The 26,563-nt window shown below is 39.1% G+C and overlaps 1 protein-coding gene across 1 annotated transcript in view; it reads right to left on the bottom strand.

Moving 5' to 3' along the window:
* DNAH8 (dynein axonemal heavy chain 8) overlaps window positions 1–26,563 on the bottom strand; it is a 173,005-nt gene that overhangs the window by 125,270 nt on the left and 21,172 nt on the right. Inside the window, exons 13-26 of the mRNA XM_064158308.1 lie at window positions 24,617–24,814; window positions 24,019–24,095; window positions 23,011–23,110; window positions 20,600–20,719; window positions 18,110–18,245; window positions 15,350–15,537; window positions 13,919–13,999; window positions 12,195–12,311; window positions 9,095–9,214; window positions 8,314–8,455; window positions 7,136–7,251; window positions 6,018–6,124; window positions 4,813–4,915; window positions 600–783 (exon numbers count right to left, since the gene is read on the bottom strand). Of these exons, the coding sequence (XP_064014378.1) occupies window positions 600–783; window positions 4,813–4,915; window positions 6,018–6,124; window positions 7,136–7,251; window positions 8,314–8,455; window positions 9,095–9,214; window positions 12,195–12,311; window positions 13,919–13,999; window positions 15,350–15,537; window positions 18,110–18,245; window positions 20,600–20,719; window positions 23,011–23,110; window positions 24,019–24,095; window positions 24,617–24,814 (1,789 nt within the window). The remainder of the gene's footprint in view (window positions 1–599; window positions 784–4,812; window positions 4,916–6,017; window positions 6,125–7,135; window positions 7,252–8,313; window positions 8,456–9,094; window positions 9,215–12,194; window positions 12,312–13,918; window positions 14,000–15,349; window positions 15,538–18,109; window positions 18,246–20,599; window positions 20,720–23,010; window positions 23,111–24,018; window positions 24,096–24,616; window positions 24,815–26,563) is intronic.

Here is a 26,563-nt window from a genome sequence, read left to right as displayed (position 1 = left end):
CCCAGCACTGATCCTTGGGGCACACCACTAGTGACAGCTGCCAACTGGATGTGGCACCATTTGCCACCACCCTCTAGGCCCAGCCTTCCAGACAGTTCTTGGCCCATACCAGAGTGAATCTGTCCAAGCCACGACCTGACAGCTTTGCCAGGAGCTTGTTGTGGCAGACAGTGTCAAAGGCTTTACTGAAGTCCAAGTAGACTCCACCAACAGTCTTCCCTCACATTCACCAGGCAGGTAAACTGATAATAAAAGGAGATCAGGTTGGTCAGGCAGGACCAATCATGGTTTAGAGTTGAACTACATCATTATAGCTACATTTCACGGTAAGAATAAAAGATAAATTAACAAGCTTACTTTGCCTCAAAATAAACAGGAGATTCAGAATTTAGCTTTTTTTCTAAGATTTTTTCTGTTTATTTATCCTCCAAAATTCTAATGCTCCACATAAGCCTGGAAAGCTGTTTCTGTAAAAGGCAACCACTTTAACCAAAACATTTTTTTAATGAATTCAAAATTCCTGGCCTCTTTGAAGGCAAGTGAGTTTAGTTGCAAATGGTATACAAAGCTGAAATAAATCCAAAATTCAGATCACTTACTTTCCCCTTTTTTGGCCGTTTTTCTTGGTGATGTAAAGCCTTGCTGTGTATGTGATTCTGCTTTTAAACTAGATTTTTTCAAGTGTCTCTGTCCCCACTGAGCAACTCCACGACTTACTTCCAGTATTAACTGAATCATGCGATTGATGGCTTGCTGTATGTCATCTAAACTGGGAACAATTACCTAGATAGAAAACAGTTGAAATATTGTCAAAATAAATGCAGCTCGTTGTCTAAGATGTCAGTTTTACTCCACTAATAGTGATTTGTGGAACTTGTCCCAGGAAAGAAGCTGTAAAATGAAACTTTAACACTTTGTCTGGCTTAATATGGCCTCTAGAGAAATGAAACACACTCTACTGACCTACTATCTATTTGTACAGGGATATTGTGGGCAAAATTACAAGCAAGTGTACAGGTAGATAGATTTACTGAGTTTTTTACTATTATTTTTGCAATTCCTACAACATTTTAAACAGCATCTTTATCATGTTTTTTTTATATACTGTGCAGGAATATATTACAAGCCCCATTTCCTTCATTCTAGAATCATAAAGCATTAAAAATTGCAGGTCAAGTTCCTCTTTGCTGCTGTTCTTAACCACTAAGCATTAAAAATTGCAGGTCAAGTTCCTCTTTGCTGCTGTTCTTAACTACTAGATCCTTAATTCTGTGAGAGGATTGCAAGAGGGATGGTTGTAGAAATACACATGGATAGCTCATTTGAAGATCTGCAGCTATATAGCCTTTTCTTCTAAGTGCATCTCTAGATCTCACATTGTGGGTCATTTCTGGCAAACAAAATCACCTGGATCATGGTGTTAAAGGACCTAGTTAAATACTTTAAGTTTCTTTTCTCCCAAAGGTAGCATTTACCTCAAAAACTTTTGCAAGAGCATAGTGTTTAGTAAATTAATGGAACTCCATGCATTAGCCTTGCAATTCTCAATTTGCATATTTGGCAAGGATTTTTCATCATAATTCTGAGAGCAATTTGCTACCCAAGTCAGAAGAGGGAAATAACTTCTATTTAACTATCAGTGTACATGATAAAAAGCACTGGATGGAAAATAAGGATTCTTGATCTGAATCAAGACCAGCTAGCAAATAACAAGAGACAAAATATAGGCTCTGGTCTCCAGTCAGTCATGCTGCACGAATGCTAGCTAGCATGGTCCCTTAGCCTAAGCTTATGATGACCAAAAAACCCGCTCTTTTTAGACAAAAAAACCTACTAATCAAACAAGAACCACAGCTTGGCACATAAAGAATTACAGGGACTGTTTCTAACACTCAGTCTGAATGCAAAGTCCTGGATTCAGGAAGAAAAGCATTTACTAGTGCGAATATATACCATTTCATGTTAGATCACTTTGAGGACAAGTAACAGCATCTAGCCTGTTTTATTTAGTAGTACCTAAATAACCATAAAGTCCCAAACCCAAAACCTCCTGAATTGCGTTGCCAGCAGCAATGCCAATTGTAACTTTGTCCTGTCCTTGTTCAAAAATAATTCTATGTAGGATAAGGTGGAGTAAAGGCACATTAACAGTTTCTCCAAAATGGTGAGCAGGAGGAAAAATCTACCTGACAGTGATCCATGAGAGAATAAAACCCAGAATTTCTTGTTAAACTTCAGAAGAAAAAAATGTTTGTAAGTATCTGAAGGCTGGTCAGGAGCTGGGGGACAGGATTTTGTCACTTGTTCCCTGGGATAGGACAAGGAGCAATGGGTGTAAGTTTCAGACAAAGAGGTTCTGCCTCAACATGAGGGGGAACTTCTTTACTGTGAGGGTCACAGAGCACTGAAACAGGCTTCCCAGAAAGGTTGTGGGGTCTCCTTCTCTGGAGACTTTCAAGGCCTGTCTGCATGTGGTCCTCTGTGATCTGTGTTTGATAGTATTGTGCTGCTCTGGCAGGGGGGTTGGACTGAATGATCTTGAGTCCCTTCCAACCCCTAGCATTCTGTGATCCTATGAAAAATCACTTGTGGTACACTCACTTCTCAAATGCATTCACTAGAGCATCATCTTATAGCTTTCATGTGCAAGTCATCATTATGAAATTATAAAACCATCTACAGGAGTGCTCAGAACTGGGATATAAACTACTGAAAAGTAGCTCTGATGTTTTTATAGATCAATTTCACAGATTGAGCAGTTGCATGCATAAAAGTAAGGATCTTGCAAAATACTATTAGCATTACCAAAGTGGTATTTTACCCATCATTGCTTCATTACTGCCCAAGATCAGACAAGCATTACAGAAGACCAGAAAGAAAAATGCTCTTGCCTTTGAAGAGGGTAGATTTTGGAGCTTCATGTTTATGCAAATATCAACAACATAAAAATTCTGCACATTGACAGACCTTCTATATCACGTATAGACTCAGTGTCAATACACAACAGAGTCATAGAATTGTTTCAGTCGCAAAAGACATCCAAACTCATCAAGTCCAGCTTTCAACCTAAGACCACCATGGACACGTGTGGCAGCTTGAGCTAGATTTCTAGCTCAGACAAAAAAAAATGGGAACAGAGAAACTCAGAAGTGGAAGAGTATTGGAGTCTCTCAGTGGAGAGGTGAACATTCCAGGGACAGGCCATGAAATGGCAACAATGGATTACAGTATCACAGTATCATCACGGTTGGAAGAGACCTCACAGATCATCAAGTCCAACCCTTTACCACAGAGCTCAAGGCTAAACCATGGCACCAAGTGCCACGTCCAATCCTGCCTTGAAGTGCCCCAGGGACGGCGACTCCACCACATCCCGGGGCAGCCCATTCCAGTGTCCAATGACTCCAATGATTAGTTAATATGGAGCATCTAATGTCAGGAAGCACAGCTTGTATCTCCCCCTTGCTGTTTCTGCTGCTTCTGCTGCGCCCACTGCTAACTCACCCGCCACCGTTTTGGCTGCTGCTTTGCCACTTCACTGCTACTTGAACCCCATCCCCATCTTCCTTAAGGTTATTATATTCTGTAGTAGTTTATTCTCCTTATACTGTTACAAAAAATACAATTTCTTTTTTCTGACTTTCCAAATTCTGAGTTGTAGCAAATTTACTGGGGAAGTGATCTACTCTAACCCATCACACCATGCCAACATGAGCACTGGTTCAAGGTAAAAGGAATATTACCTTAGATCAGTACCTTCCATTCATTTAATTAATATAAAAACTCCTAATCTTTATAAGACAATTGGATAATATTAAGTTACCTTCTCCTATATAAACTACATAATCCTGACAGAGTTATCTTACTCTAAAAAAGAAAACAAATGCATCATGTCACAGTATCACAGTATCACCTCATAGATCATCAAGTCCAACCTGTTACCACAGAACTCAAGGCTAGACCAAGGCACCAAGTGCCACGTCCAATCCTGCCTTGAACAGCTCCAGGGACGGCAACTCCACCACCTCATTCCAGTGTCCAATGACTCTCTCAGTGAAGAACTTTCTCCTCACCTCAAGCCTAAATTTCCCCTGGCGTAGCTTGAGGCTGTGTCCTCTCGTTCTGGTGCTGGCCACCTGAGAGAAGAGAGCAACCTCCTCCTGGCTACAACTACCCCTCAGGTAGTTGTAGACAGCAATAAGGTCTCCCCTGAGCCCCCTCTTCTCCAGGCTAAACAATGCCAACTCCCTCAGCCTCTCCTCGTAGGGCTTGTCTTTGCAATCAGCTTGTCTTTGCAATCAAGCTGTCTTTTTGTTCTCTGCACACAGAGAGCTACAGCTCTTTTACTGATTTTGAATCTTTTCATTTTTGTCCAGTGTTCCCCTTCTAGCCATCTGACTAAAGGCAAATTTAACAAAGATAATAGTCATTATTTTTATTCCACAAAGTATTTAAATGACATCACAAACAAAACACTTAAAATAAAAAGGCAAAGATGAAACATCTATATCAGCAATGCAAATGCTACAACTGAAGGAAAACTGTCATCATTCTGCAAAGAAATAACAGACTGCAATATAACTGCTGAAACATACAAGTACAATAAAAGGGAAAGTTCTGCAAATATCATTATGACAGAAACCAGGAACATTTGGACCATGAACACGTTTCATCAGTGCTCTCAGTGTGCTGAAAAGCCTAGGCAACTGTTCTCTTTTGGAAAGGATGGTCCTTCTCTAAAAGTGTGCCCATATCCTGCACTTGGGCAAAGATAAGAGTGTATTTTTGCCTTGCCTGTATGTCACAACTTACCACATTGGGAACATCAAGGTGTACTTCCACTTTTAGAAAAGAAGCAATCTCTTCAGATTTGCTTGGATGAACAGAAAACCTCTTTCTCCCATAGACAGTTTTGCTGAAAATAATTTTAGAATATTCTTAAATGCTTCACAATGAAACCCCCTCAAAGTATCACTATGTTTTAGATACTCAACAGAACATTACAAAGGAAGGTTCAAAGATAAGCTAGTGCAAAAAGATAAATACGTGACTGAATCCACTCAGAACTAAAGCTAAAAGATAAAAACAGTGCAAAGTAATTGCTACATGCTATGACATGACGGAGGAATTTACCAATATGATACCATAGACAAATATAAAGGACACACCCAAATAAATTCCTATTGACTTCGGTAAAACCAGGATTTCAATCCATTTTCTGTGAAAGATGTTCTCAGAAGAAAGTAACTCAAGCTTGAACACATATTAATGACAAAATATCATCAACTTCACCTGCTTAACATAAATCCTCTTAATAGAATTCTAAGTAAGATTTTCAATTCACAGTATATTATACTTAAGCAGTTCTGTCTTCTCTGAAGTGTTTGCTTCTTGAAGCAGAGAAGAATCTATAGAAATTATACTGACAGTAGGAGAAGGACAAAATCCTATCGATCTGGACTTTATCACACAGAATTAATAAAGAGTGCATGGATGAACTTTAACCCATGGGAAACGACTTTAAGTTCATAGCCATGCTTGCAAAAATAATCTGAAATGAGATTAATATATGGGGACACTGCCATAGATGACCTAGAATGTAATTTAAGTTCTAGTAACCTGTGTTGAGCAATAAATTGTATGAATGGCATCTGGAAATCAGCCCAAGGGAAAGACAGGGAAATGAAAACAAAAAGGTGCAGGCAGAGGGGAAATGATCATAGAAATAAACTCTGGTTTCAGCACAAATGAAACTGTGTAGACTGCAACTAGCAATCTAAAGAATTACAGCATAAAATAAAAGCATAGGCCCAAAGCATCATTGCAACAAAAAGTGAATGCTGTTCAGATTGTGCTTTATCTGAAATGTCTAAGACATCAGGAATTAAGACTATCCATGCATGTATACATGCATGTGTATCATTTCATGCACGAATACATATCTGTGCTATTATATTAACACAGAAATAATGTTGTTCTGGTAATACTATTGAAGGAATCTTTCATTTGCAACTTACTTTGAAACAATTATTCTTTTTTTAAGACTATCCAAGGACAGCCGGGTGGCTTTTTGCAGGCTCTCTAGCAGCTGGTGACTAAAATGGGCAACTAACTCTTTACATTTCTGCAATAAATAAAATGTAAATTATTTAATATTGCATCCAGGCAAGAACCTGAAGATTATTTCAACAGGTTTTAAATCAAATATAGAAACATAGAATCAACCAGGTTGGAAGAGATCTCCATGATCATCCAGTCCAACCTAGCACCCAGCCCCATCCAGTCAATATATTATCTATATATATAGATATATTATCTATATATATAGATTGTCTGAAGGGATTTATGCTCTAAGATACAGGAGAATCACAAGGGGAGAAGCTGGGAGAAAAATAGCTTTTAAGCAAGTAAATACATAAAAAGCTGCATGAAAAAGACCTAGTACCCAAGAAAACTTAAATTTGTATTATTCAGAGACAAAACAAGGTCTAGCTGAAGCTTTATACTGCTTCAGAAAAGCTCACCATATTAAAAAAAACCAAACCAAACCCACCATGAATAACCCAAGAATATTGGTGCATATGTACCCTTTTCAAATACAAGACAAATACAGTAATTGTTGGCTGCACTGCATTATCAAGAACACCAAAATCCAACACGTAGTGATTACTAGCACAAAGCAACAGAATGCAACCTCGTAACATCACATTTGTGCCTGCAAGTTTGTAAGTCCTTTTCTCTACTTCCCTTCCCTGCTGAATATGTAAAGATTGCATTCTTCAGGGGGAAAGTACAAAAGAGATTTTCCTTGGAGGACAACAGAAAGGATGCATGTTCTGCCTACTCAAGAGGGACTGCAGCTTAGGCATGATATTCTCTCCAAACTTTCAGACTTACCACTTACATACTGAGTTTCCTTTTTAATAAAGGTCTTTACTTGGATAACTAGGAATATACTTTTCAAGTAAAAATCAGTCTTACACTCACATTGCTGGGAAGCTATTCCATAGTTTTTACATGATGATTGATGTTGTCTATGTGATGTCTTTCTGTTAAAATGGCTATCAAACTTCCAAAACTCGAGACTATTTAGAAATCTTATTGATATGAAAAATATTCCATTATCAAAAAATACCTTTTTAAATTCATCTTCTTTGTCATTGCCCTTGCTATTATCACCATGAAGAGATGAAGAAATATTATTTTCTCTCTCCTCCTCCTTAGTTTCAAATGCTATATGTTTTCCTTGTACTGTAAATTACATTAAAAAAAAAGTTAACCTACATTGTATTCTGCTTTGAAGAATACTACTCCACTTTTTTTACAGGTAAAACAACAGTGAATTTTATTTTAGTGGATCAGCTAATTGGTTTTATTTCATACTTTTTATCACACTAAGGCCAGGTTGGATGAGGCTGTGGGCAGCCTGCTCTAGGGTAGGGTGTCCCTGCCCATGGCAGGGGGGTTGGAACTAGATGATCCTGGTGGCCCCTTCCAACCCTGACTGATTCTATGGTTGTATGGTGTAAAAGCCCAGCCTTTAAGCCTCAGCCTAACAAACACAATGAACTGAAAGCATGTTACAGAGATAGGTAAGCAGACATGGACATATCAGCTGGAAATGTCCCCTCCCCCAGTAATTCAATCTAAACAATTTAAACATCGGGTTTTGCTGGTTGAATTGTAATGAACCACATGGCATACTGACCCTGACTGTGGCTCTAGAGGTGGAGGAAATTGAGACTATAATGAATCAATTCTAGAGAAAACTAGTTTCATTGATGATTAAGCCTCCAAATGCATATTTATTTAAATCAGGCTATTTTTCTCTAACTATAAACTATTTCTCCTACAGGATCTCCTAAAAAAAATCCCTGTAACACACTCTAAAGCAGTTGGAACCAGCCATACAGATCACCTGTGAGCCTCATTTAGTAGCAACCGATAATCAGTTGACAGTACCAATTAAAACTGACTAGCCAGTAAGGCTCTGGTATTTGAGATACTATTCCACTATAGTAGAAAAGTCATGAAGAGAGGAGAAATACTGAATGTTTAACACAGTTAAGAGAGGAACATGCTGTACCACTTATGAAGAGTTAAAAATAAACCAAGTTATAACAAGTGACTAAGACAAATAAAACCAAAATGTTCTTCCTCTTGAGCAAATACCTTGGGAAATCTAAACAAAAGGACAGCAGTGGGAAGTAGAAGTCTGAAAAATATCAACTAAAAATCCATTTTGTTACATAATAGGCTAAACCTACAGAATTAGGGAGAGAAAATTGTATTTAAATTGTCAACATGATCTACCTGGCAATACATGTTTTTCTGAGGTTTCCTTAAAACTTTTAATTTCATAATTCTTTTCAAATATAGATATTAGTTCTTGAACAGCATCTTCAATGTGCATGCTTTTGTGGTTCAATAACTCAGCACATTCTTTAGTATAAGCCTGTTAAGTTAAAAAAAACAGTGAATTCTACTAGTATCATCAATTATATTACTTCTTTATTCAAAATTATCAAAATCATCCATTGTATTATAATTATTTTTAAATGCTTTTTAATACAAATTCCATTTTTTTAAATGCAATTATATTTTTAAGGTCCAAAAGAAAATCCTGAGATTTCCAGGGAGATCTCAATCTGAATCTGAAATAACCCAAATACTCTTTCAGCTGTTCATAATGGTTGTATTTACTTGCACTAATTTGCTAATTAAGTACATTTTTAGCCTAGTTTAAAATCAAGAACACTTTCAACGTCTCAAATATATTTGTTTTAAAGTATTTATTGTTTTTGCCTTAAACAAACCAATCAACCACTCTCCAAATATCTTCATACCAAAACCAATTCTCATGTAATTATGAGGTAGTTAAATAATTTAATATTACCTATGAAATACTATACCTTATATATCACAATTCTTTAAGAACCAATTTATCTTTCTATAATGTATTTTAACCAAAATATTTTAAGCTCTGTATTTCTACAGTGAGAAAAGTTATTTTCTAGTTTTATATTAATTTACTAAGTCATTTTTTTCTAACATGCTCAAGAATTAAAGTTCAAAAATGTAAAGTGGCACAGACCTCATTGCAGGTTAACATAGTCTCAATTTCAGTAGGACCATCTTCTGGGAAGACAATTAAAAGAGTATTTGATATTTCTTCTAATATTGAATCAATCTGTGCTTCCCTTAAATCATTAACCTATGAAAATAAAAGAGTATTAATATCAAACACTTATCTTTAAAGCATAATGTACCAGTTCTTAGAGTGTTCTAACAGATATATGATGTTTTGCAGAAAAATAAATGCAAGGAGTTATCTAAGGCAGTGAATCATGACAAAAAAAAAAAAAAAAAAGCTGAAGTAAAAGCATCAACACAAAAAATGAGAGAAGCCAGGAAAAGGAAACACGGCAATACTCCTGAGTGTGGTAACTTAGAGAATATTTAAAGTGGCTAAATATAGTCTGCTTCTACTGTGAACTATCCATGTTCTTTATTATCTACAGAGTCAACTTAAGGAGACAAGTACTCTACAAAAAATGTAGCCTTTAACACATAATTTCATACAATTTGAAACATGAACAATGGAAGAACAGGTGGAAATGATTCAGTTGCTATTGCCATAGAAAACAAAAACTTTAAAACCAACACAGTATGGTAACAGAACTCTAAAAAATATGAAGAATGTGCACAATTCTGTGTTGGACAGTCCTTTAAAGACAAAATCTTCTAATTGTTCAGTATCTGCTGGCTCCATGTTGTGAACCTGAGACATATGAATCCCTGAGAAAGTGGAATCAGTATTTCCACTTCTTTACATATTTCTGCTTACCAGCATAGTATTTTTAAACTACTGTTTTCCTGACTTTCTGAGACAAAATGGTATGCAGGCTGACAGTAGTTTTGAGTCATCCAGGAGCTTAAGCTAGGAGGGGCAAAAGTCAGAGCAGCTAACCTCAGATGACTCACAACCTGTGCATATCCCATACAGCAAATGTCACACTCCTTATAAAAGGGGAAGTTTGCTGAGCATAGTGATTTTTCTATTGTACAGCTTTTCTCCACTCTCATGAGGGTGCTCTTATTGTTCTGCTCCTGAGAACTCCTTTACCATTTATTGTGACCATTGCACATTCACTGGGTTGAGTTTAACTTTGGTTAGTTCCATTGGCATGAATACTAGTTTTGGTCTCTTGTTAGATCTGTTTTTATTGCAACCCAGGAGTCTCTTCTTTTCCTGATTTCCCCTTTTTAGCTGGGGAAAGGTCATCCAAAGATGGAATAACTGCTGTAGTTTAGCCCTGGCTAAACAACTTTGTAAGTGAAATCAATTAACAGATAGTATAAACCAAGACTTCTGCACCATAGTAGCATAACATTACATGTTTCTGTGTTACATCACTTTCCCCCCATTTACAATACCTCATCCACAGTCACCAAGACTCTAACAAAGTTTATCTCTTTTTATATTGATGAGAGGTGTAAGAAAAGCAGAAATGCGTGTAACTTCAATGTATAAGGAGAATGGTGTATGTCTACAAGATATGGATATTTCAGATATACTCTGTGTCAGAGAACTGTTAATTTCTTACTTGGCCAATCTCTTTTTTCAGTTTTGGGTTTCAGTGGCAGACAGAGCATCTGATCATATTTGTGTCTGCCTGCCATACAGAAAAGCAGATACACCCACCATTGGCTGACAATTTCCTACCACACAAAACACAGTTTGTGATATTGATAGGACAGATCACAGCCATACAGTTCAAGTGTCAAGCCAGAAGGATGTTCTGAGTATCAAGGTAAAGACTTAAGAGAAGATTAAAAAGACAAAAGAACCAATACAGGTCTTCAAACGTGTAAATGGAATCAAAATAATTCAGAAATTAGATGGCAGTCACTAAGAGGAAAAAAGAAGTAACTCAGCGTGCCAAGAACTGTGAGAGAAAAGCATGGTCCCCTTTGTTATTTTAGGAGCTTGTTGTAGTTTTTAAAGATAGCTGACAGAAATGACGCTCTCAAATGAAATTGGAGAAAAAATACAGAACTACATTTGGAGAGAGATACAGAGATAGACATTACAAAGCAATTACCACACCCCTGGCAATCCCCCTTGAATTTTCCCCCAACTGAAAAACTAAATCTATACTCCCCAATGCTCCAATCCTCCTCCCCTCCCAATGCCTCTGCCATCCAAGAGGCTTAAACAAGCCTCTGGAGGCCCCAAAACAGGCTTATTGCTTACATGATGAGGGAGGTTATTCTTCCCCTGTACTCAACACTGGTCAGGCCACACCTTGAGTACTGTGCCCACTTCTGGGCTCCTCAATTCAAGAGAGACACAGTCTCAAGTTGTGCTGGGGGAAGTATAGGCTGGGTGTTAGGAGGAAGTTCTTCGCAGAGAGTGATCTGCCATTGGAATGGGCTGCCCAGGGAGCTGGTGGAGTCATCGTCCCTGGAGGTGATCAAGAAAAGACTGGATGAGGCATTTATTGCCATGGTCTAGCTCACTGGATAGGGCTGGGTTATAGGTTGGACTGGATGATCTTGGAGGTCTCTTCCAACCTGGCTGATTCTATGATTCCATGCTCTTCCCGATAAACTGGCTCCTGCCAGACACAGGGCAGGGGGAGGAGGAAAGGAGAATGAGCTGGTCTTGTTATGAGTTTATAAAGAGATAGCAGAATTATGGGATTGAATAACAATCTTCTAGTCCCCAGAAGATTTTTTAACCCTATAATTCTCAACCTGGGACAGGGCTGCATGAAGAGAAGACAGTTTCACAACATGCCTGCTGTGAATATAGTAAACAGTAAAAAATTCTCCATTGGACAGTGTTTACACAGAGCAACTGCACTCACAGGCAAGCACTCAAACAGAAGTTTGACTGAATATTAGAGTTGTAGTCACAGATTCTGAGGACAAGTGGAAATATATCTTACTCTAATATATCTTACTCTAAGACAGAAGCAAAAACCAAACACTTGAGCATAATAATGAGAGAGAATCATTGAGTATACTATTCTTAAAGAAAGAACACAGATTACAAAGCAAACCATTTGTATGCATTTCAAGTGGTAACAAAAAATAAATACAGATTAATTTCCAACAGGAATGCAGTGCACTAGAAAAAAAAAATCTATAAAGCTGTCATTTCATTTATATGGGGCTCAACTCTATACCTTTTTCAAAAACTGGCTATATGTATACAGAACTTGATCAGCTTCTTGAAAAAAACTTTCCAGTGTCACAGATGACCAAGTCAACATGGTAAGTCCTTGCCTCAACACAGCTTCCATCTAGGCACAAAAATAAAATTTCATAGATAAAAAAAACAAACAACAAAACCTCAAGCAATACAATTAAAAATATATGTCATTATTAGTAGAATCACTAACATCACTGATGAATGGAAGAGCTGTGTTTGCATTTCACAAGGATGGTTACACACTTTGAATGAAAAATGAAACAAATACATGGGGAGGGCAGCACATTCTATAGAGTCTATCCACAAGATGGAGGATATATGCCTGGAGAAGAGGAGGCTCAGGGGTGACCTTATTGCTGTCTACAACTACCTGAAGGGTGGTTGTGGCCAGGGGGAGGTTGCTCTCTTCTCTCAGGTGGCCAGCACCAGAACAAGAGGACACAGCCTCAGGCTGCGCCAGGGGAATTTAGGCTCGAGGTGAGGAGAAAGTTCTTCACTGAGAGAGTCATTGGACACTGGAATGGGCTGCCCGGGGAGGTGGTGGAGTCGCCGTCCCTGGAGCTGTTCAAGGCAGGATTGGACGTGGCACTTGGTGCCATGGTCTAGCCCTGAGCTCTGTGGTAAAGGATTGGACTTGATGATCTGTGAGGTCTCTTCCAACCTTGGTGATACTGTGGTACTGTGAAGATTCAAGAGTCCTCCTGCAAAGTGTCTTTTAGTAATTCCTAACATTAAAATCAATTCTGCTATTGATCTTACAATATATCTTTTAACATGTTGATAGAGGTCAAGATATACCATAATTGTCTTTCAACCACATCTATCTAATGATATTTTTGAATCCTCTCCAAATTTTGATACAGCATCAACATAATTTTGGAGTCTTTTCTCCCCTGTTATTTCCCTTACTGATTTCTTGATTCTTCACAATCTGTTTCTTCTGAATTCATCACCAAGATCAGCTTGTTGCTTTGTCACTGTATAATCTACATCTTCCTTGTAGATCCTGTACCTTCAAAGATGGTACTCTGAGTAGAAAGAATTCTTATGCTATTGCCAGGCTATGAAAAATCAAAACTCCAGACTCTCTCACAGAACTCCCTGAAGTTTTTGCTCAGCACTTCAAAACTTCTCACTGATTTCACAGTATGCAGCCACCACAATTTTCAATTTTGCCACCCTCATCCTCCTTGAAGTGATAGTTTAATTTTGCTTAATTGATGAGAAACTTTTCACTGATTTCACTTATGTTTTACTTATTTACTTTACTTACTACTCATATTTAATTTTATTTAATCACTGAAGAGACTATCTCAATTCACAAGGTTAATAATCAAGCAAAGACAAGGATCATGACATTTAGCATTTCAGCTAAATGAAAACCACATCTTCCAGTGAAAACCTCTAAAACTGAAATAAGAGATAATTTATTTCCATGTCAAAGCCATAAACAGACTCACAAAGTCTGTATTGTTTAGTCTACTGGGTTTACATCTCATAGTAACTGAGATCATTCTACTGTAATGCACATTACTTGAGCACTGTATGAGGGATGCAAGAAGCAAATTTTTGCCCTTAAAGATTTTAAGTAAAATTCATGAAGTTCACAATATGCAGATCCATCTAAATACTTTTTCTTTTTAATTATAAAGTTATTCTAACTTCTTCTGAAGCATAAGTACATTTAGCAGTACCAACCTTTTGCATTTTTGGTGCCATTACATTTGCGAAGCTATGTGGTGTTTCTTGACGCAATTCTTCGTAACATTGGATAAGATCCTGTTAATTATTAGAAAGTGCATTATCAAGGATATTAAGTGCTCTCTTTATTAAAGCAAAACCCCATTATATAATCAAATCATCAAAAAAAAACCCCAAAACATGGAAAGCAGCACAAGACTGCAACTGAAAACAAGTGCAGAATTTTACACAGACATTACATGCCTATGCACATGTCTGGAATGTAATGAATCCATATCATGCTACACAAAGAAGACTGAAAACAGCCTTCATGCAACACTTTGCTTCTGCACAAAAGCAAAGTGCCATCTTTCACTAGAATTAAAGACAGCTTGCACTTTAGTGACCATAACTTGCAATAAGCTTTAGATAAATGAACAGTGAGCCCAGGTGGCCCAGGGAGGTTATTCTGCCCCTGGACTCAGCACTGCTCAGGCCACACCTTGAGTGCTGTGTCCAGTTCTGGGCTCCTCAATTCAAGAGAGATGTTGAGGTGCTGGAATGTGTCCACAGAAGGGCAACAAAGCTGGTGAGAGGCCTGGAGCACAGCCCTGTGAGGAGAGGCTGAGGGAGCTGGGGGTGTGCAGGCTGGACAAGAGGAGGCTCAGGGGGGGCCTCATTGCTGTCTACAACTACCTGAAGGGACATTGTAGCCAGATGGGGGGTGGTCTCTTCTCCCAGGCAACCAGCAATAGAACAAGGGGACACAGTCTCAAGTTGTGCTGGGGGAAGTATAGGCTGGATGTTAGGAGGAAGTTGTTGGCAGAGAGAGTGATTGGCATTGGAATGGGCTGCCCAGGGAGGTGGTGGAGTCACCGTCCCTGGAGGTCTTCAAGAAAGGACTGGATGAGGCACTTGGTGCCATGGTCTGGTTGACTGGCTAGGGCTGGGTGCTAGGTTGGCCTGGATGATCTTGGAGGTCTCTTCCAACCTGGTGCGCACACCTCATCCGCTACTTCTCAAAACATGACAAAAGCAAACAGTTGGTGTCAGGCAATTCTTGAAGTTTTGAAAATTCTTGACATTTTTGTGGCTCACTGTATCTTCCAATCCAGAAAAATTCCAAATTTGGTTTCTCAAAAACTCTGTAAGACTGTGTTTTACTGATTTTTCAGAGAGCGTGTACTTTCTTGTCCAGCTTTCATTATTTAACTACTGGAATATACTTAATGTGCCATAGCTAACAAATATGCTTATATTTAAGTATAAACTAGCCCACACAGCAGTTAGTAGAGGTTTTGCAGGTGAGATCCTCTATGTCCAGCTGTTTATTTCACAAATTTACCTTATACTACTTCATACACATCTTTAATCTGTATTTAACCTTAGAAACATTTCTATAATTAATCAGGTTATTTAAACAGCAATCCTGGCAATATCTAAGATTACCTCTAGATGCATCTTGGTGGACCTCAGTTTTTTTTCTAATTTTACTATATTTTTTGCTTGTTCTGGTACTTCCAGACCCAATTTTATCATGCATTTGGTCTCTCGGACAATCTCTGGAATTTTGGGATCAAAATTAAGCAGGAACTTCCCAGTTTCAGGATGATGCACAAATACTGTGGCTTGTAAGGCTGTAAAGACACCTTTCTATTAGTTTCTAAGATAAACAATTATTTCTATTACATAAATTATTACAGAGCACATATTTCTGCTATCACTATATAGTGCTTAAACATGCAAGGCTACTTATGAAATTGCACAACTGACTGCAGACAGAGTGGCTGGAGAGCAGCTGGGAAGAAAGGCACCTGGTGGTACTGATAGATAGTAGGCTGAAGATGAGCCAGCAGGGTGCCCAGGTGCCAAGAGAGCCAATGGCATCCTGGCCTGCATCAGGAACAGTGTGGCCAGTAGGACAAGGGAGGTTATTCTGCCCCTGTACTCAGCACTGGTCAGGCCACACCTTGAGTCCTGTGTCCAGTTCTGGGCCCCTCAATTCAAGAGAGATATTGAGGTGCTGGAACGTGTACAGAGAAGGGCAACAAAGCTGGTGAGGGGCCTGGAACACAAACCCTATGAGGAGAGGCTGAGGGACCTGTGGTGGTTTTTTCCTAGAGAAGAGGAGGCTCAGGGGGGACCTCATTGCTGTCTACAACTACCTGAAGGGAGGCTGCAGCCAGGTGGGAGTTGGTCTCTTCTGCCAGGCAACCAGCAACAGAACAAGGGGACACAGTCTCAAGTTGTGCCAGGAGAGGTCTAGGCTGGATGTTAGGAGGAAGTTGTTGGCAGAGAGAGTGATTGGCATTGGAATGGGCTGCCCAGGGAGGTGGTGGAGGCACCATCCTTGGAGGTGTTGAAGCAAAGCCTGGATGAGGCATTTAGTGCCATGGTCTGGTTGACTCGCTAGGGCTGGGTGCTAGGTTGGACTGATGATCTTGGAGGTCTCTTCCAACCTGGTTGATTCTATGATTCTAACTCCTTTACAAGTCCATGTTTTTTAAGGCACTCTGCACTGTTAATGTATTTTAAATGGCAGGAATTGTTTTTAAAAAAGGATAACATGATCTAAATACTCAGAAAAGCTATTCTTCTATTCAGAAGTTACAACCAGTGGGCCAGTAGTCCTGGATGAAGAATTTACCCTTTACCAATATACTTTCAGTTCTCCTAAGAATTTGGTTGGTTAAGCTAAAGAAATCAAGACTTCAGGCCACTGTATGTCTTTTGGTTATCTAAACTACAGCTAAAAGGCTGGTTACCTGAAAGTACAATGTTACTGCACTCTTTCTTGAAGAATCTTATTACTTTATGACACATTTTACTCATGCAAGTGTTGCATTTAATCATATTAAATAGCTTTACTGAAGCCATCTACATCATAACGCAATTAACATCAGTTATAATTCATATCATGAACATACATATGACTTTCACCATATTAGCTTCCTGTGGTATGAAATCTTTCTCTTCACAGGCTAAACAAGATCAGACCCAGGCTATTTGTGGAATGTTTCTTTTTAATCAGAGTTAGAAAATTATGAATCTGATTTTCTCAGGATCTGAAAACACAACATTCTTATGAGATGCTCAGGGTCTTACAGGAATTAGTTAACCCAGAGAATAAACATGCTTACATGTTTTTTAAAATCCAAAACAAAATAAAACCCCAACTGTGTGATAACAAAATCTTATTTCTATGGATCTTCTCCTAATTTTAAAGCTCACAGAGTGTCAATAATTTAAATGAAAGATCTACAAATTAACAAAAATAAAATTAAACTTAGCTTTCATTTAATCATAGAATCAACCAGGTTGGAAGAGACCTCCAAGTTCATCCAGTCCAACCTAGCACCCAGCCCTAGCCAGTCAATTAGACCATGGCACTAAGTGCCTCAGCCAGGCTTTTCTTGAACACTTCCAGGGATGGTGACTCCACCACGTCCCTGGGCAGCACATTCCAATGGCAAATCACTCTCTGTAAAGAACTTCCTCCTAACATCCAGCCTAAACCCCTCCTGGCACAACTTGAGACTGTGTCCCCTTGTTCTATTGCTGGTTGCCTGGGAGAAAAGATCAACCCCATCTGTCTACAACCTCTCTTCAGGTAGTTGTAGACAGCAATGAGGTCTGCCCTGAGCCTCCTCTTGTCCAGCCTGCACACCCCCAGCTCCCTCAGCCTCTCCTCATACGGTTTGTGTTCCAGGCCTTTCACCAGCTTCCTTGCCCTTCTCTGGACACATTCCAGCACCTCAACATCTCTCTTGAATTGAGGGGCCCAGAACTGGACACAGCACTCAAGGTGTGGCCTGATTCACAGTTTTTCCTAGGCATAGAGTAATACTTGTGCTGAGAAGAATTGGGACAACACAACTCTCTAAATTATTGTAGTGGAAAGATAACATAAAGAATTATTAAATGGTATACATAATTTTAATACAAATTTGAATGTTTCCTTTAAATTTGTTTCACTACTGTTTCCAGTCATTCTTCAAACAGTGTGTCTAACCTGCACTCCTATGCAAGAAAACCAAGTTTCCAGGTCATTAAGGAACAGAGATTTGTATTACTGGGCCTGCTTATTGGACCATGATTAGTTTACATATTTTAAGGATAAATGAGGCTTTAAAATGATCTGATTGTGTTTGTGTTAACTTAGTATTCAACAACAGTTTTTAAAAACCAAGTGTAAATGTAAATACTTACAATATTGTAATTGTGAAATTTCCTTCATCCATGCATTATGATAGACTATCTCAAATTGTACCAACACATAGGCAATTCTGTTGTATAATTGAACAACTGCTTTACCTTCTGGACTTGCCAAGATATTTGAATTTTTCTATTAAAACACAGGACATTAAAATTAAAACCATCAAGTTAGCTACAGACTACAGATAAAGTTAGTATTATAAATTATATTTAGAGAGTTCTTAAAATCTATATGAAGTATTTGTGATTCAAATTGATAAAAGGCAATGAAGTCAGTAGGAACTTGTAATAAATACTTACACTGTGATAAACACCCACAGTTCACAGTGGAATGGATCCTCAGTTCTACTCAAAATTGAGCAGTAACTAAAAAAATTTGCATTTAAAAAAGAATATCCTTTTTTTAGTCAGTAATGATATTTATGTCTCTTTTCTTTGAAAGATATTTAGATCTCATTATTCTCATCTGAGGGTAACAGGAAAATGAAAACTCTGTAGGAGAATCACTCAATATTTCAAGAAATATAGTAGACCCTATTGTAGGGTCTATAGTAGACCCTAGAATAGTGCTATAGTAGACCCTAGTATAGTAGTGCTACAGTAGACCCTACTGTAGCAGGATTCTGACTATTCCAATGAAGAAGGAAATCCAGTTCTAATCCAATACCTCAGTGCTACACATGTTAAAGCTCACATAGCTTGTACCAACCTTCAGCTTTATATTAAGTGGTACAGAAAATACAGAACAAGTTCCCTAATGGATTCTTTGTTTCCAGACTAGTTCAGAGAACATCTGTAGTGAAACTGGTGACCAGATTTTCAGTTGCAGTATAGCAGCTATTGTGTGCATCCTTACAATAATCTTGCTTTTTCAGTGGTATTAAAACATACAGCAGACAATTTCAGGATGTCAGGCAGTCCACATTTATACCTTAAGCTACCTCTAGCAGCTACTTGATAAACACACATCATTCTCCCTAAAGAGCCCTACAAGGCTAGAACAACAGAAAAGGTGGGTCCAGCTAAAGTCAGGGTATGAGTTCTGTGTAAAAGCCCTAGTCTGCTTCACTACAAAAAGAATCAAAACAGCACTGGATGGCATGGTGAAATACTTCACCGGGCTCTAAGAAAGCAGACCAATGAACAATTCAGTGCATGTTTGGGGTGCTAGTTCAGTGGTAAGCCAAAGAAACAGTTTTTCTAGATTATAGAAAGGCTTTTGATCCTCACAGCATCTTTCTGGAAAAAGTGTCAAGCTGTAAGACAAGTGGGTTTAGAGCACGTTGGCTGAAGAGTTGGCTGAAGGGCAGAACTTAAAGGCTTGTAGTGAATGGGGCTATGTCTGACTACAGCTGGTTACCAGCAGTCTTCCTCAAGGTTCAATTCTAGAGACAGTTCTGCTTGATGTCTTTAGCAATGATTTGGCTGCAGTAGCAAGTTTACTGATGATACCAAATCAAGAGGTGCTGTTGACTCTCTTGAGGGACAAGAAACCTTGCAGAGAGATTGGACTATGATTAATGCCCTATGAATTAAGTTGAAATGCCAGATATTCTGCACCTAGGACAGAGTAATGCAGGACACAAATATGAACTGAGAGAGGAGTGGCTGGACAGCAGCCTTGCAGAAAGGGGTCTGTGCATACTGGTCAACAAGAGACTAAATATGGTTTAGCAGCGTGCCCCGGCAGCCAAGAAGGCAAAGCATATCCTGGGGTGCACTAAACACAACATGACCAGCTGCTCAGAGGTGATTATCCTACTGCATTCAGGGCTATTGCAGCCTTCCTTTGAGTACTGTACTGTGTGCTGTTCTGGCCTCCACAATTTAAGAAGGCCATTAAAGTTCTTGGATGCGTTCAGAGAGGGCAACAAAGCAAGCAAAAGAGCCTGAAGGAATGTTCTATGAGGAATAGCTAAAGGTTTAGGGCATGTCTAGTGTGAAGAAAAGGAAGCTAAGGGTTGGCCTCATTGCTCTCTACAGCTTCTTGAGGAGGTGGAGACGCTGAGCTCTTCTTCCTGTTATCCAGCAATAGGACACATGGGAATGGTTTAGTCTCATAAGTAGAGGTTTATACTGGACATTAAGAAGCATTTCTTTACTGACAGTTTGGTTAAACAGGCTTCCTAGAGAGATGGTTGATGCCTCAAGCCTGTCAGTGTTTAAGAAGCATTTGGATAATATCATTAACATACTTTAAGTTTTGGTCAGCCTTAAACTGGTCAGGCAGTTGGACTAAATGAACATCACAGGTCCCTTCCAACTGTAATATTCTATTCCATTCCATTCCAATCCTACATCTTAGATGTATAACAGTGGTCACTGCAGAGCCTGTTTTTTATAGCTAGATGTTAAAATACAAATAAACAGGTTGTCCAGCACATGAGAATTGACATGATCATAGCCAGAAACGTTATGGTCACTCTACCAAAGAAAGTTCACTGTCACACAAAACACCTGATTTCTTTGCTCACATCAACTTACATGGATATAACTGATTGGTTCGTTTATCCTCCTGAATAGTTGTCTCACCCATAGTATTTTTCCTGCAACAGGTGGCATGTCTCGAGGAAGAGGAGGGGCATCTTTCTGAATTTCATAAAGCTATAACAACAATATCATTAACATGATTTTAAAAATCTGTTGACATGTTAAACTGTTTTCCCTCTGGTACTACAACTTCTTCCTCTTCTCAAACAGACTGAATTTGCATGGACTCAAACAGTTTATTGAGAGAATAATGTGTCATTTACTCCACTTGCTATGCTTCTGAGATGCACATATTGATAGCTCTGTTGATGTACCTCTTGTCTTCACACTCTCATGTAGTTTCTTAGCTGTGCTTACTTAGAGCCCTGAGTACACCAAAAGGCATTGCAAACCTAGGTGAGCCAAGTCTGATAGGGGCAGTTGTGTAACTTCATAGGCATCTCCTGTCAAATAAATCTGTGTAAGGAAGTGTTGTGGAAACTCTTGTTGAGGCTTTTCCACCTTCTCTTGAGAACTGCCCTCAGGAAAGGCCTAAGCTATATTGTTAAATGAGGTTTCACCTGAATAGAAATATCAACATTGTTCTTCAGACATATACGCCTGACTAGCTAACATTTCAGAAGTTGGACTCAATTCTTTTGGCACTCTTCCAACTCAAGATAATCTGTGTTTCCATGATATGTGCTTTTCTAGTAACTTATCATTAATATGGATGTGGAGACTCCTGGGTACATGGCCTATGCTTTTATCTGTGCCCAAGCCAAGGAAAAGAAAAGGGACCTTATTGGACTAAAGTTATCAAATAACACCAAATTTGCATTGCAGTACTGCTTAAATATCTTTTCAATTGGAGCAATTTTGTTATCAGAAACAACTTGCTTGGCAAAGATAAAAAGCAATCCAATAATACCTAATGAATACGTAGAACTAAACAGTGTATTGGCAACATAGTCTCCAAAAGAAGAGGAATATTTGTCTCCATTCAGCTTTAGGCATATGCCAGTATTTTTTTTCTTTAATTGAGGAAGAAATAACAGAAAATATTTTGGTTTAAAAGGTAAAATTTTGATGACATATTTGTCTGAAAGAGCATGTATATGACATAATATTTGCCTATACACTCTGGCCTGTTTTCTGTAACAGGGAAAAAGAAGTACAGTAAATTGAGTACTGAGAGTCAGTTAATGAAATAGGCAGAATAAATTAAAAAATTCATATTTAAAATAATTGCTCTTATTTTAATATGGCAAGCCTTTGACACTGTCTTCCACAGCATTCTCCTTCACAAACTCACAGCATAAGGCTTGGATAAATGCACGCAGCACTGGATAAACTGTCTGGATAGCCGGGCCCAAAGAGCATTGGTAAATGGAGTTAAGCCTGGCTGGTGCCCAATCTGCTAGTCGTGTTCCTCAGTGTTCAGTACTGGGGTCTGTCCTCTTTAATGTCTTTATTAATGATCTGGATGAGGGGATTGGGTGTATCCTCAGTAAGTTTGCAGAAGACACCAAGCTGGGTGGCTGTGTTGAACTGCTAGAGGGTAGGGGAGCTTTACAGTGGGACCCAGACAGGTTAAACTGGCTAATTCAGGCTAACTGAATGACATTCAACAAGGCCAAGTCCCAGGTCCTACATCTGGGTCACAACATCCCCATGGTAAGCTACAGACTTGGGTATGTGTGGTCAGAAAGCTGCAACTTGGAGAGAGACCTGGGGATACTGATTGATAGTTGACTGAATACGAGTCAGCAGTGTGCCCAAGTAGCCAAGAAAGCCAGTGGTATCCTGACTTGTATTAAAAACACTGTGCCCAGGAGGAACTAGGAGGTGATCATCCCCCTGTACTCAGCACTGGTGAGGCCACACCTTGAATATTCTGTTCAGTTCTGAGCCTCTTACTTACAGGAAGGCCATTGAAGAGCTGGAGCATGTCCAGAAAAGAGCAATGTGGCTCATGAAGGGCCTGGAGAGCACGACCTATGAGGAGCACCTGAGGGAGCTGGGGTTGTTCACTCTAGAGAAGAGGCAGCTGAGGGGAGACCTTGTTGCTCCCTACAACTACCTGCAAGGAGGCTGGAGTGAGAAGGGGTACAATCCCCTTCTCCTTGATGACAAGCAACAAAACTAGAGGAAATAGTTACAAGCAGCATCAGGTGAGGTTTAGGCTGGATACTAGGAAATATTTCTTCAATTAAAGGGTTACTAAACATTGATATGATCAGCCCAGGGCAGTGGTGGAGTCACCATTCCTGGGGATGTTCAAGCTGGCACTTAGGTACATGAATTAGTGCTGACCCTTCAGTGCTGGCTTGAAGGTTGGATTAGATGATCTGCCAGGTCTCTTCCAACCAGATATATCTGATGATTCTATGATGTTTAAAAATTATTGCAAAGAAACTAAATACCTTTTTAGTAGCTTCAAGTTCTCCTAAATAATGTTGAAGAATGCAACCAATTGTATGGGCTGTTTCTTCTTTAAGGCATGGCATTCTCAGATTTTGAAACCTGTATTAAAAATAAGTACCCAAAATTATATTTCTAAACCACAACTATTACGTTTTTATTTTGGTGAATACAGTAATTACACAAAACTAAAGGAGCACAAATCTAAGAAATGCTTCTGATCTGGGAATTTTTTTTTTCTTTTAGCAGGCTTAGCAAGTTGAAAAGTTCAGCCTTGGGATTTTGTTGCTGTTGTGGGTTATGTTTTTCATTTAGTCTCCTCTTGTATACATGAAATAAACTGTAATGATACTAGGAAGCAAGATGACAAGAGATCAATTTCCACAAGAAAGCTAAAATATATCTTTTGTGATGATTACCTGCTCCAGAACATCACTGATGAAAAATTCTTGATCAGGCCCTTTTATTCCTAGAAACTAGATGTGTTGTTTAAATTGTGCTAATCAGGAATTCGAAGTTACATTGTCCTTGTGGCTAAGAAGGCTAGTAGTATTATGGGATGCATCAAGAGTGTGGCCAGCAGGTCAAGGGACCTCAGCAGGCTAAGAGACATGGGGCTCTTTGGCCTGGCAAAGAGAAGACTGAGAGGAGATCTTAAAAATGCAGATAAATATCTAAAGGACAGAGGTCATGAGGATGTGGTTGGGCACTTCTCAGTAATGGCCAGTGATAACATAAGGGACAATGGGTTCCAACCAGAACACAGGAGATTTCAACTGAAATTAAGGAGAAACTTTTTTATTTTAAGGGTGATGGGCACTGAAGAGGCTGCTTACAGAGGCTACGCAGTCTTCTTCTCTAGAGACTTTCAAAACTCACCTGGACATGTTCCTCTGCAACTTGATCTATGTGTACCTGCATGAGCAGGAAGGCTGGACTATATGATCTCCAGAAATCCCTTCCAACCCCTGCCATTCCATGATTCTACTTTAAAATATAATTGCCAATACCTTTGAAGTAGCTGAAGTGCATGTTGTGAAGACAAAATTCTCCCAAAACAGGTACGCATAAATGTCTGTATCTGTACCTAAAGAACATAGAGTTTAATTTTTCTAGTAATACAACAGCATTTTGATAACTCTTAGTTTCTTAATATAGTAGCATTTGAAATTGTTAGTTTGAAGCACAAAACTGCAGTCTCCACTAGTAAATGCATAGTATAATCAGTAGCTAGTGTCAGCCAAGCAAGCTCTTAAAATGCCAGACAATTTAATCAAATTGCATATTGAAAAGAGCTGTAGCTTTGTTCTGCCAAAAAACCTAACCACAGGTCTCTCTTTGTTACTAAACACCTCCATGTGAATCATTCCTCAGGTCTCATAATTGTTATAATTCTTGTTGCCAAGTGACTGATCTCCAGGCAGGACTGTGTATTTTGCAGCTTCTTAAGGAAGGTGAAAGAATGGGGAAAGCCTCCCTCCAGATACACAAACTCTGTGCTCTTGGGAAGGACAATGTAGCCTGTTCACAGTCCGAAGTCTCACTGGCATTCAATAAGCAGCGATGAAATTCCTCCCCAAGTAAGTTACAAGTAGAAATATTACTTACCTCTAAGTTTTCAATTTTTGTCATGAAGTTCAGAAAATCCACATCAAATTCTTGTTTTCTTGGGTCAAGGATGTCATATTTCCTATTTTGAACACTTTGGTAGATGTTGTTGAAATGGACTGCCATGCTGTCTATCCCTTCAATGGCAGACAGACTTAATGCACCAAAGGTCTCTACTACAGTTATTATCTCCGTAATCTGAAATTGAAACATTATATTTGTACTCCTAAATTATTTGCTACTTCCTCTATAAATTAAAACCTGACTAAAATAAGAACTACTTCTTTAACAACTGCATTCTAAATGTGCTGCTTCTGAGCTTCTAAGTTTCTCCAACAGAGTGCTCATAATTCAGTTTCCAGTATCGGTTTCCACCACAAACCAACACAAAGTAATCTTTGGGATTTTTAATGGAAAAACTGTTTCTTATTTTACTTTTGACTGGTGGATTGAGTAGGTGTCTTAGGGTACCCCAAATTCCTTTCTTCTCCCTCCCCCTCCACAGGTTTGAATGGCAGAAGGTGGCATGAAAACTGCTTTCCCCCCACCTCCTCCCTCCCTGTGGGCTTGAAAGGGCAACAGCAAAAGGTGCCTTTCCAGATGTGGGCTGATCCATGTGGAAGCCTGCGCTGGAATCGGGCTGGTGGTTGGCTGGGTTTTTGCACCCAGTATAAATAGTAAATGGACATTTTGTCTAGAAAAGCATGAATTGAGCAAGGAAGAATGGGGAAGGGTTCCCACCTTGAGAGGTCCCCACCATGAAAAGAGCTCCTGCTAGAGTGTCTGACAGAACAGGTCCCTGCTGCAACAGGACCATCCTCGCTTTTGGACAGCTCCTACATTTTTGTAGGGCTCTTGGTTTTACCCTGTCCCTGCGTTTGGATGGTTCTCCGCACTTCTGCACCCTTCTGTGCAAACTTGCAGGCTTGGTAAGAAACTGAGGTCCTTTGAGAGAAGGCCACTGGCAACATCTGGACCGGCCCATTGAGAATCATATCAGCAGCCAGCTTCCTGGTTGCCTCCCAGACTGGGGGACACTGGCAGTTTTGGCTCTCCCCTGCCACTTGAAGACACTGCTGTTCCACGATCATCCCATTTGTGGAAGAAGTGCTCCAGACATTTCCAAGTTTGCAGCTCTATCACTCACCTCAGGCTTCTGCTGCGTGGATCTTTATAATTGGATATTGCCTACAGTGTCAGAAGGCTGCTTCCACAGAGGAATCAAGCAAGGAATCACTGCCAAATGCCTATCTCACCTCTGTAAGACCTGCTCCCTTAATTTTCTGCTCAGCCTGATTGATAATAGGGTAAAGCTGTGTTTATAGCTTAGCCTTTTCCATTTCCTGACATATCTAAATTTGTCTACAATACCCTTTTTTGGAAGAAATTTCTGATCAAACTGCATATGTCAATAAACTAAACTAATTTTGTATATAGTTTGGGGCCAGAGTTGCAGGAAAATGAAATAATTCGATTTTTATAATTCCTGACTCAGCCACATTAATTCCCTGCCCTCCATGACAGTAAATAGAAATAAAACATGACATACGACACAAGGAGAATTCACAGAATAAAACCCAATCATACAGATTAGTATATATAAACTGCATAATAAAGAAAAACATCAAAGGTCCACAGAATTCCTACTGTGTGGTGACTGCCCCATTAGTCTTTTATTCTGACCATATTCTGCCCCAAGGGGCAAGCTTTATGGAAGTTAGTTTAAAATGTTTTCATTGAGTTAGCACACTAGATGTTAAGACCCCATCAAGCAGCAGAATCATGTAAAGAACTGTTTGGTGCTTTAGGACATCATTCAAAAAAGAAAAGATGTGGGTTTTTTCCATGCAATTTTAAGCTTTCTAAAATAAAGATCTAAGTCTAGATTAATTAGAAGATTTCACTACATGCTACCAGAAACAAACGGACAAATTCAGGAGGTCGCTG

The sequence above is a fragment of the Pogoniulus pusillus genome, chromosome 18 (assembly GCF_015220805.1).
Source record: "Pogoniulus pusillus isolate bPogPus1 chromosome 18, bPogPus1.pri, whole genome shotgun sequence".
Lineage (NCBI taxonomy): Eukaryota > Metazoa > Chordata > Aves > Piciformes > Lybiidae > Pogoniulus > Pogoniulus pusillus.
Note: the sequence above shows the minus strand (reverse complement) of the source record. Positions and strands in the feature narration are given on the sequence as shown.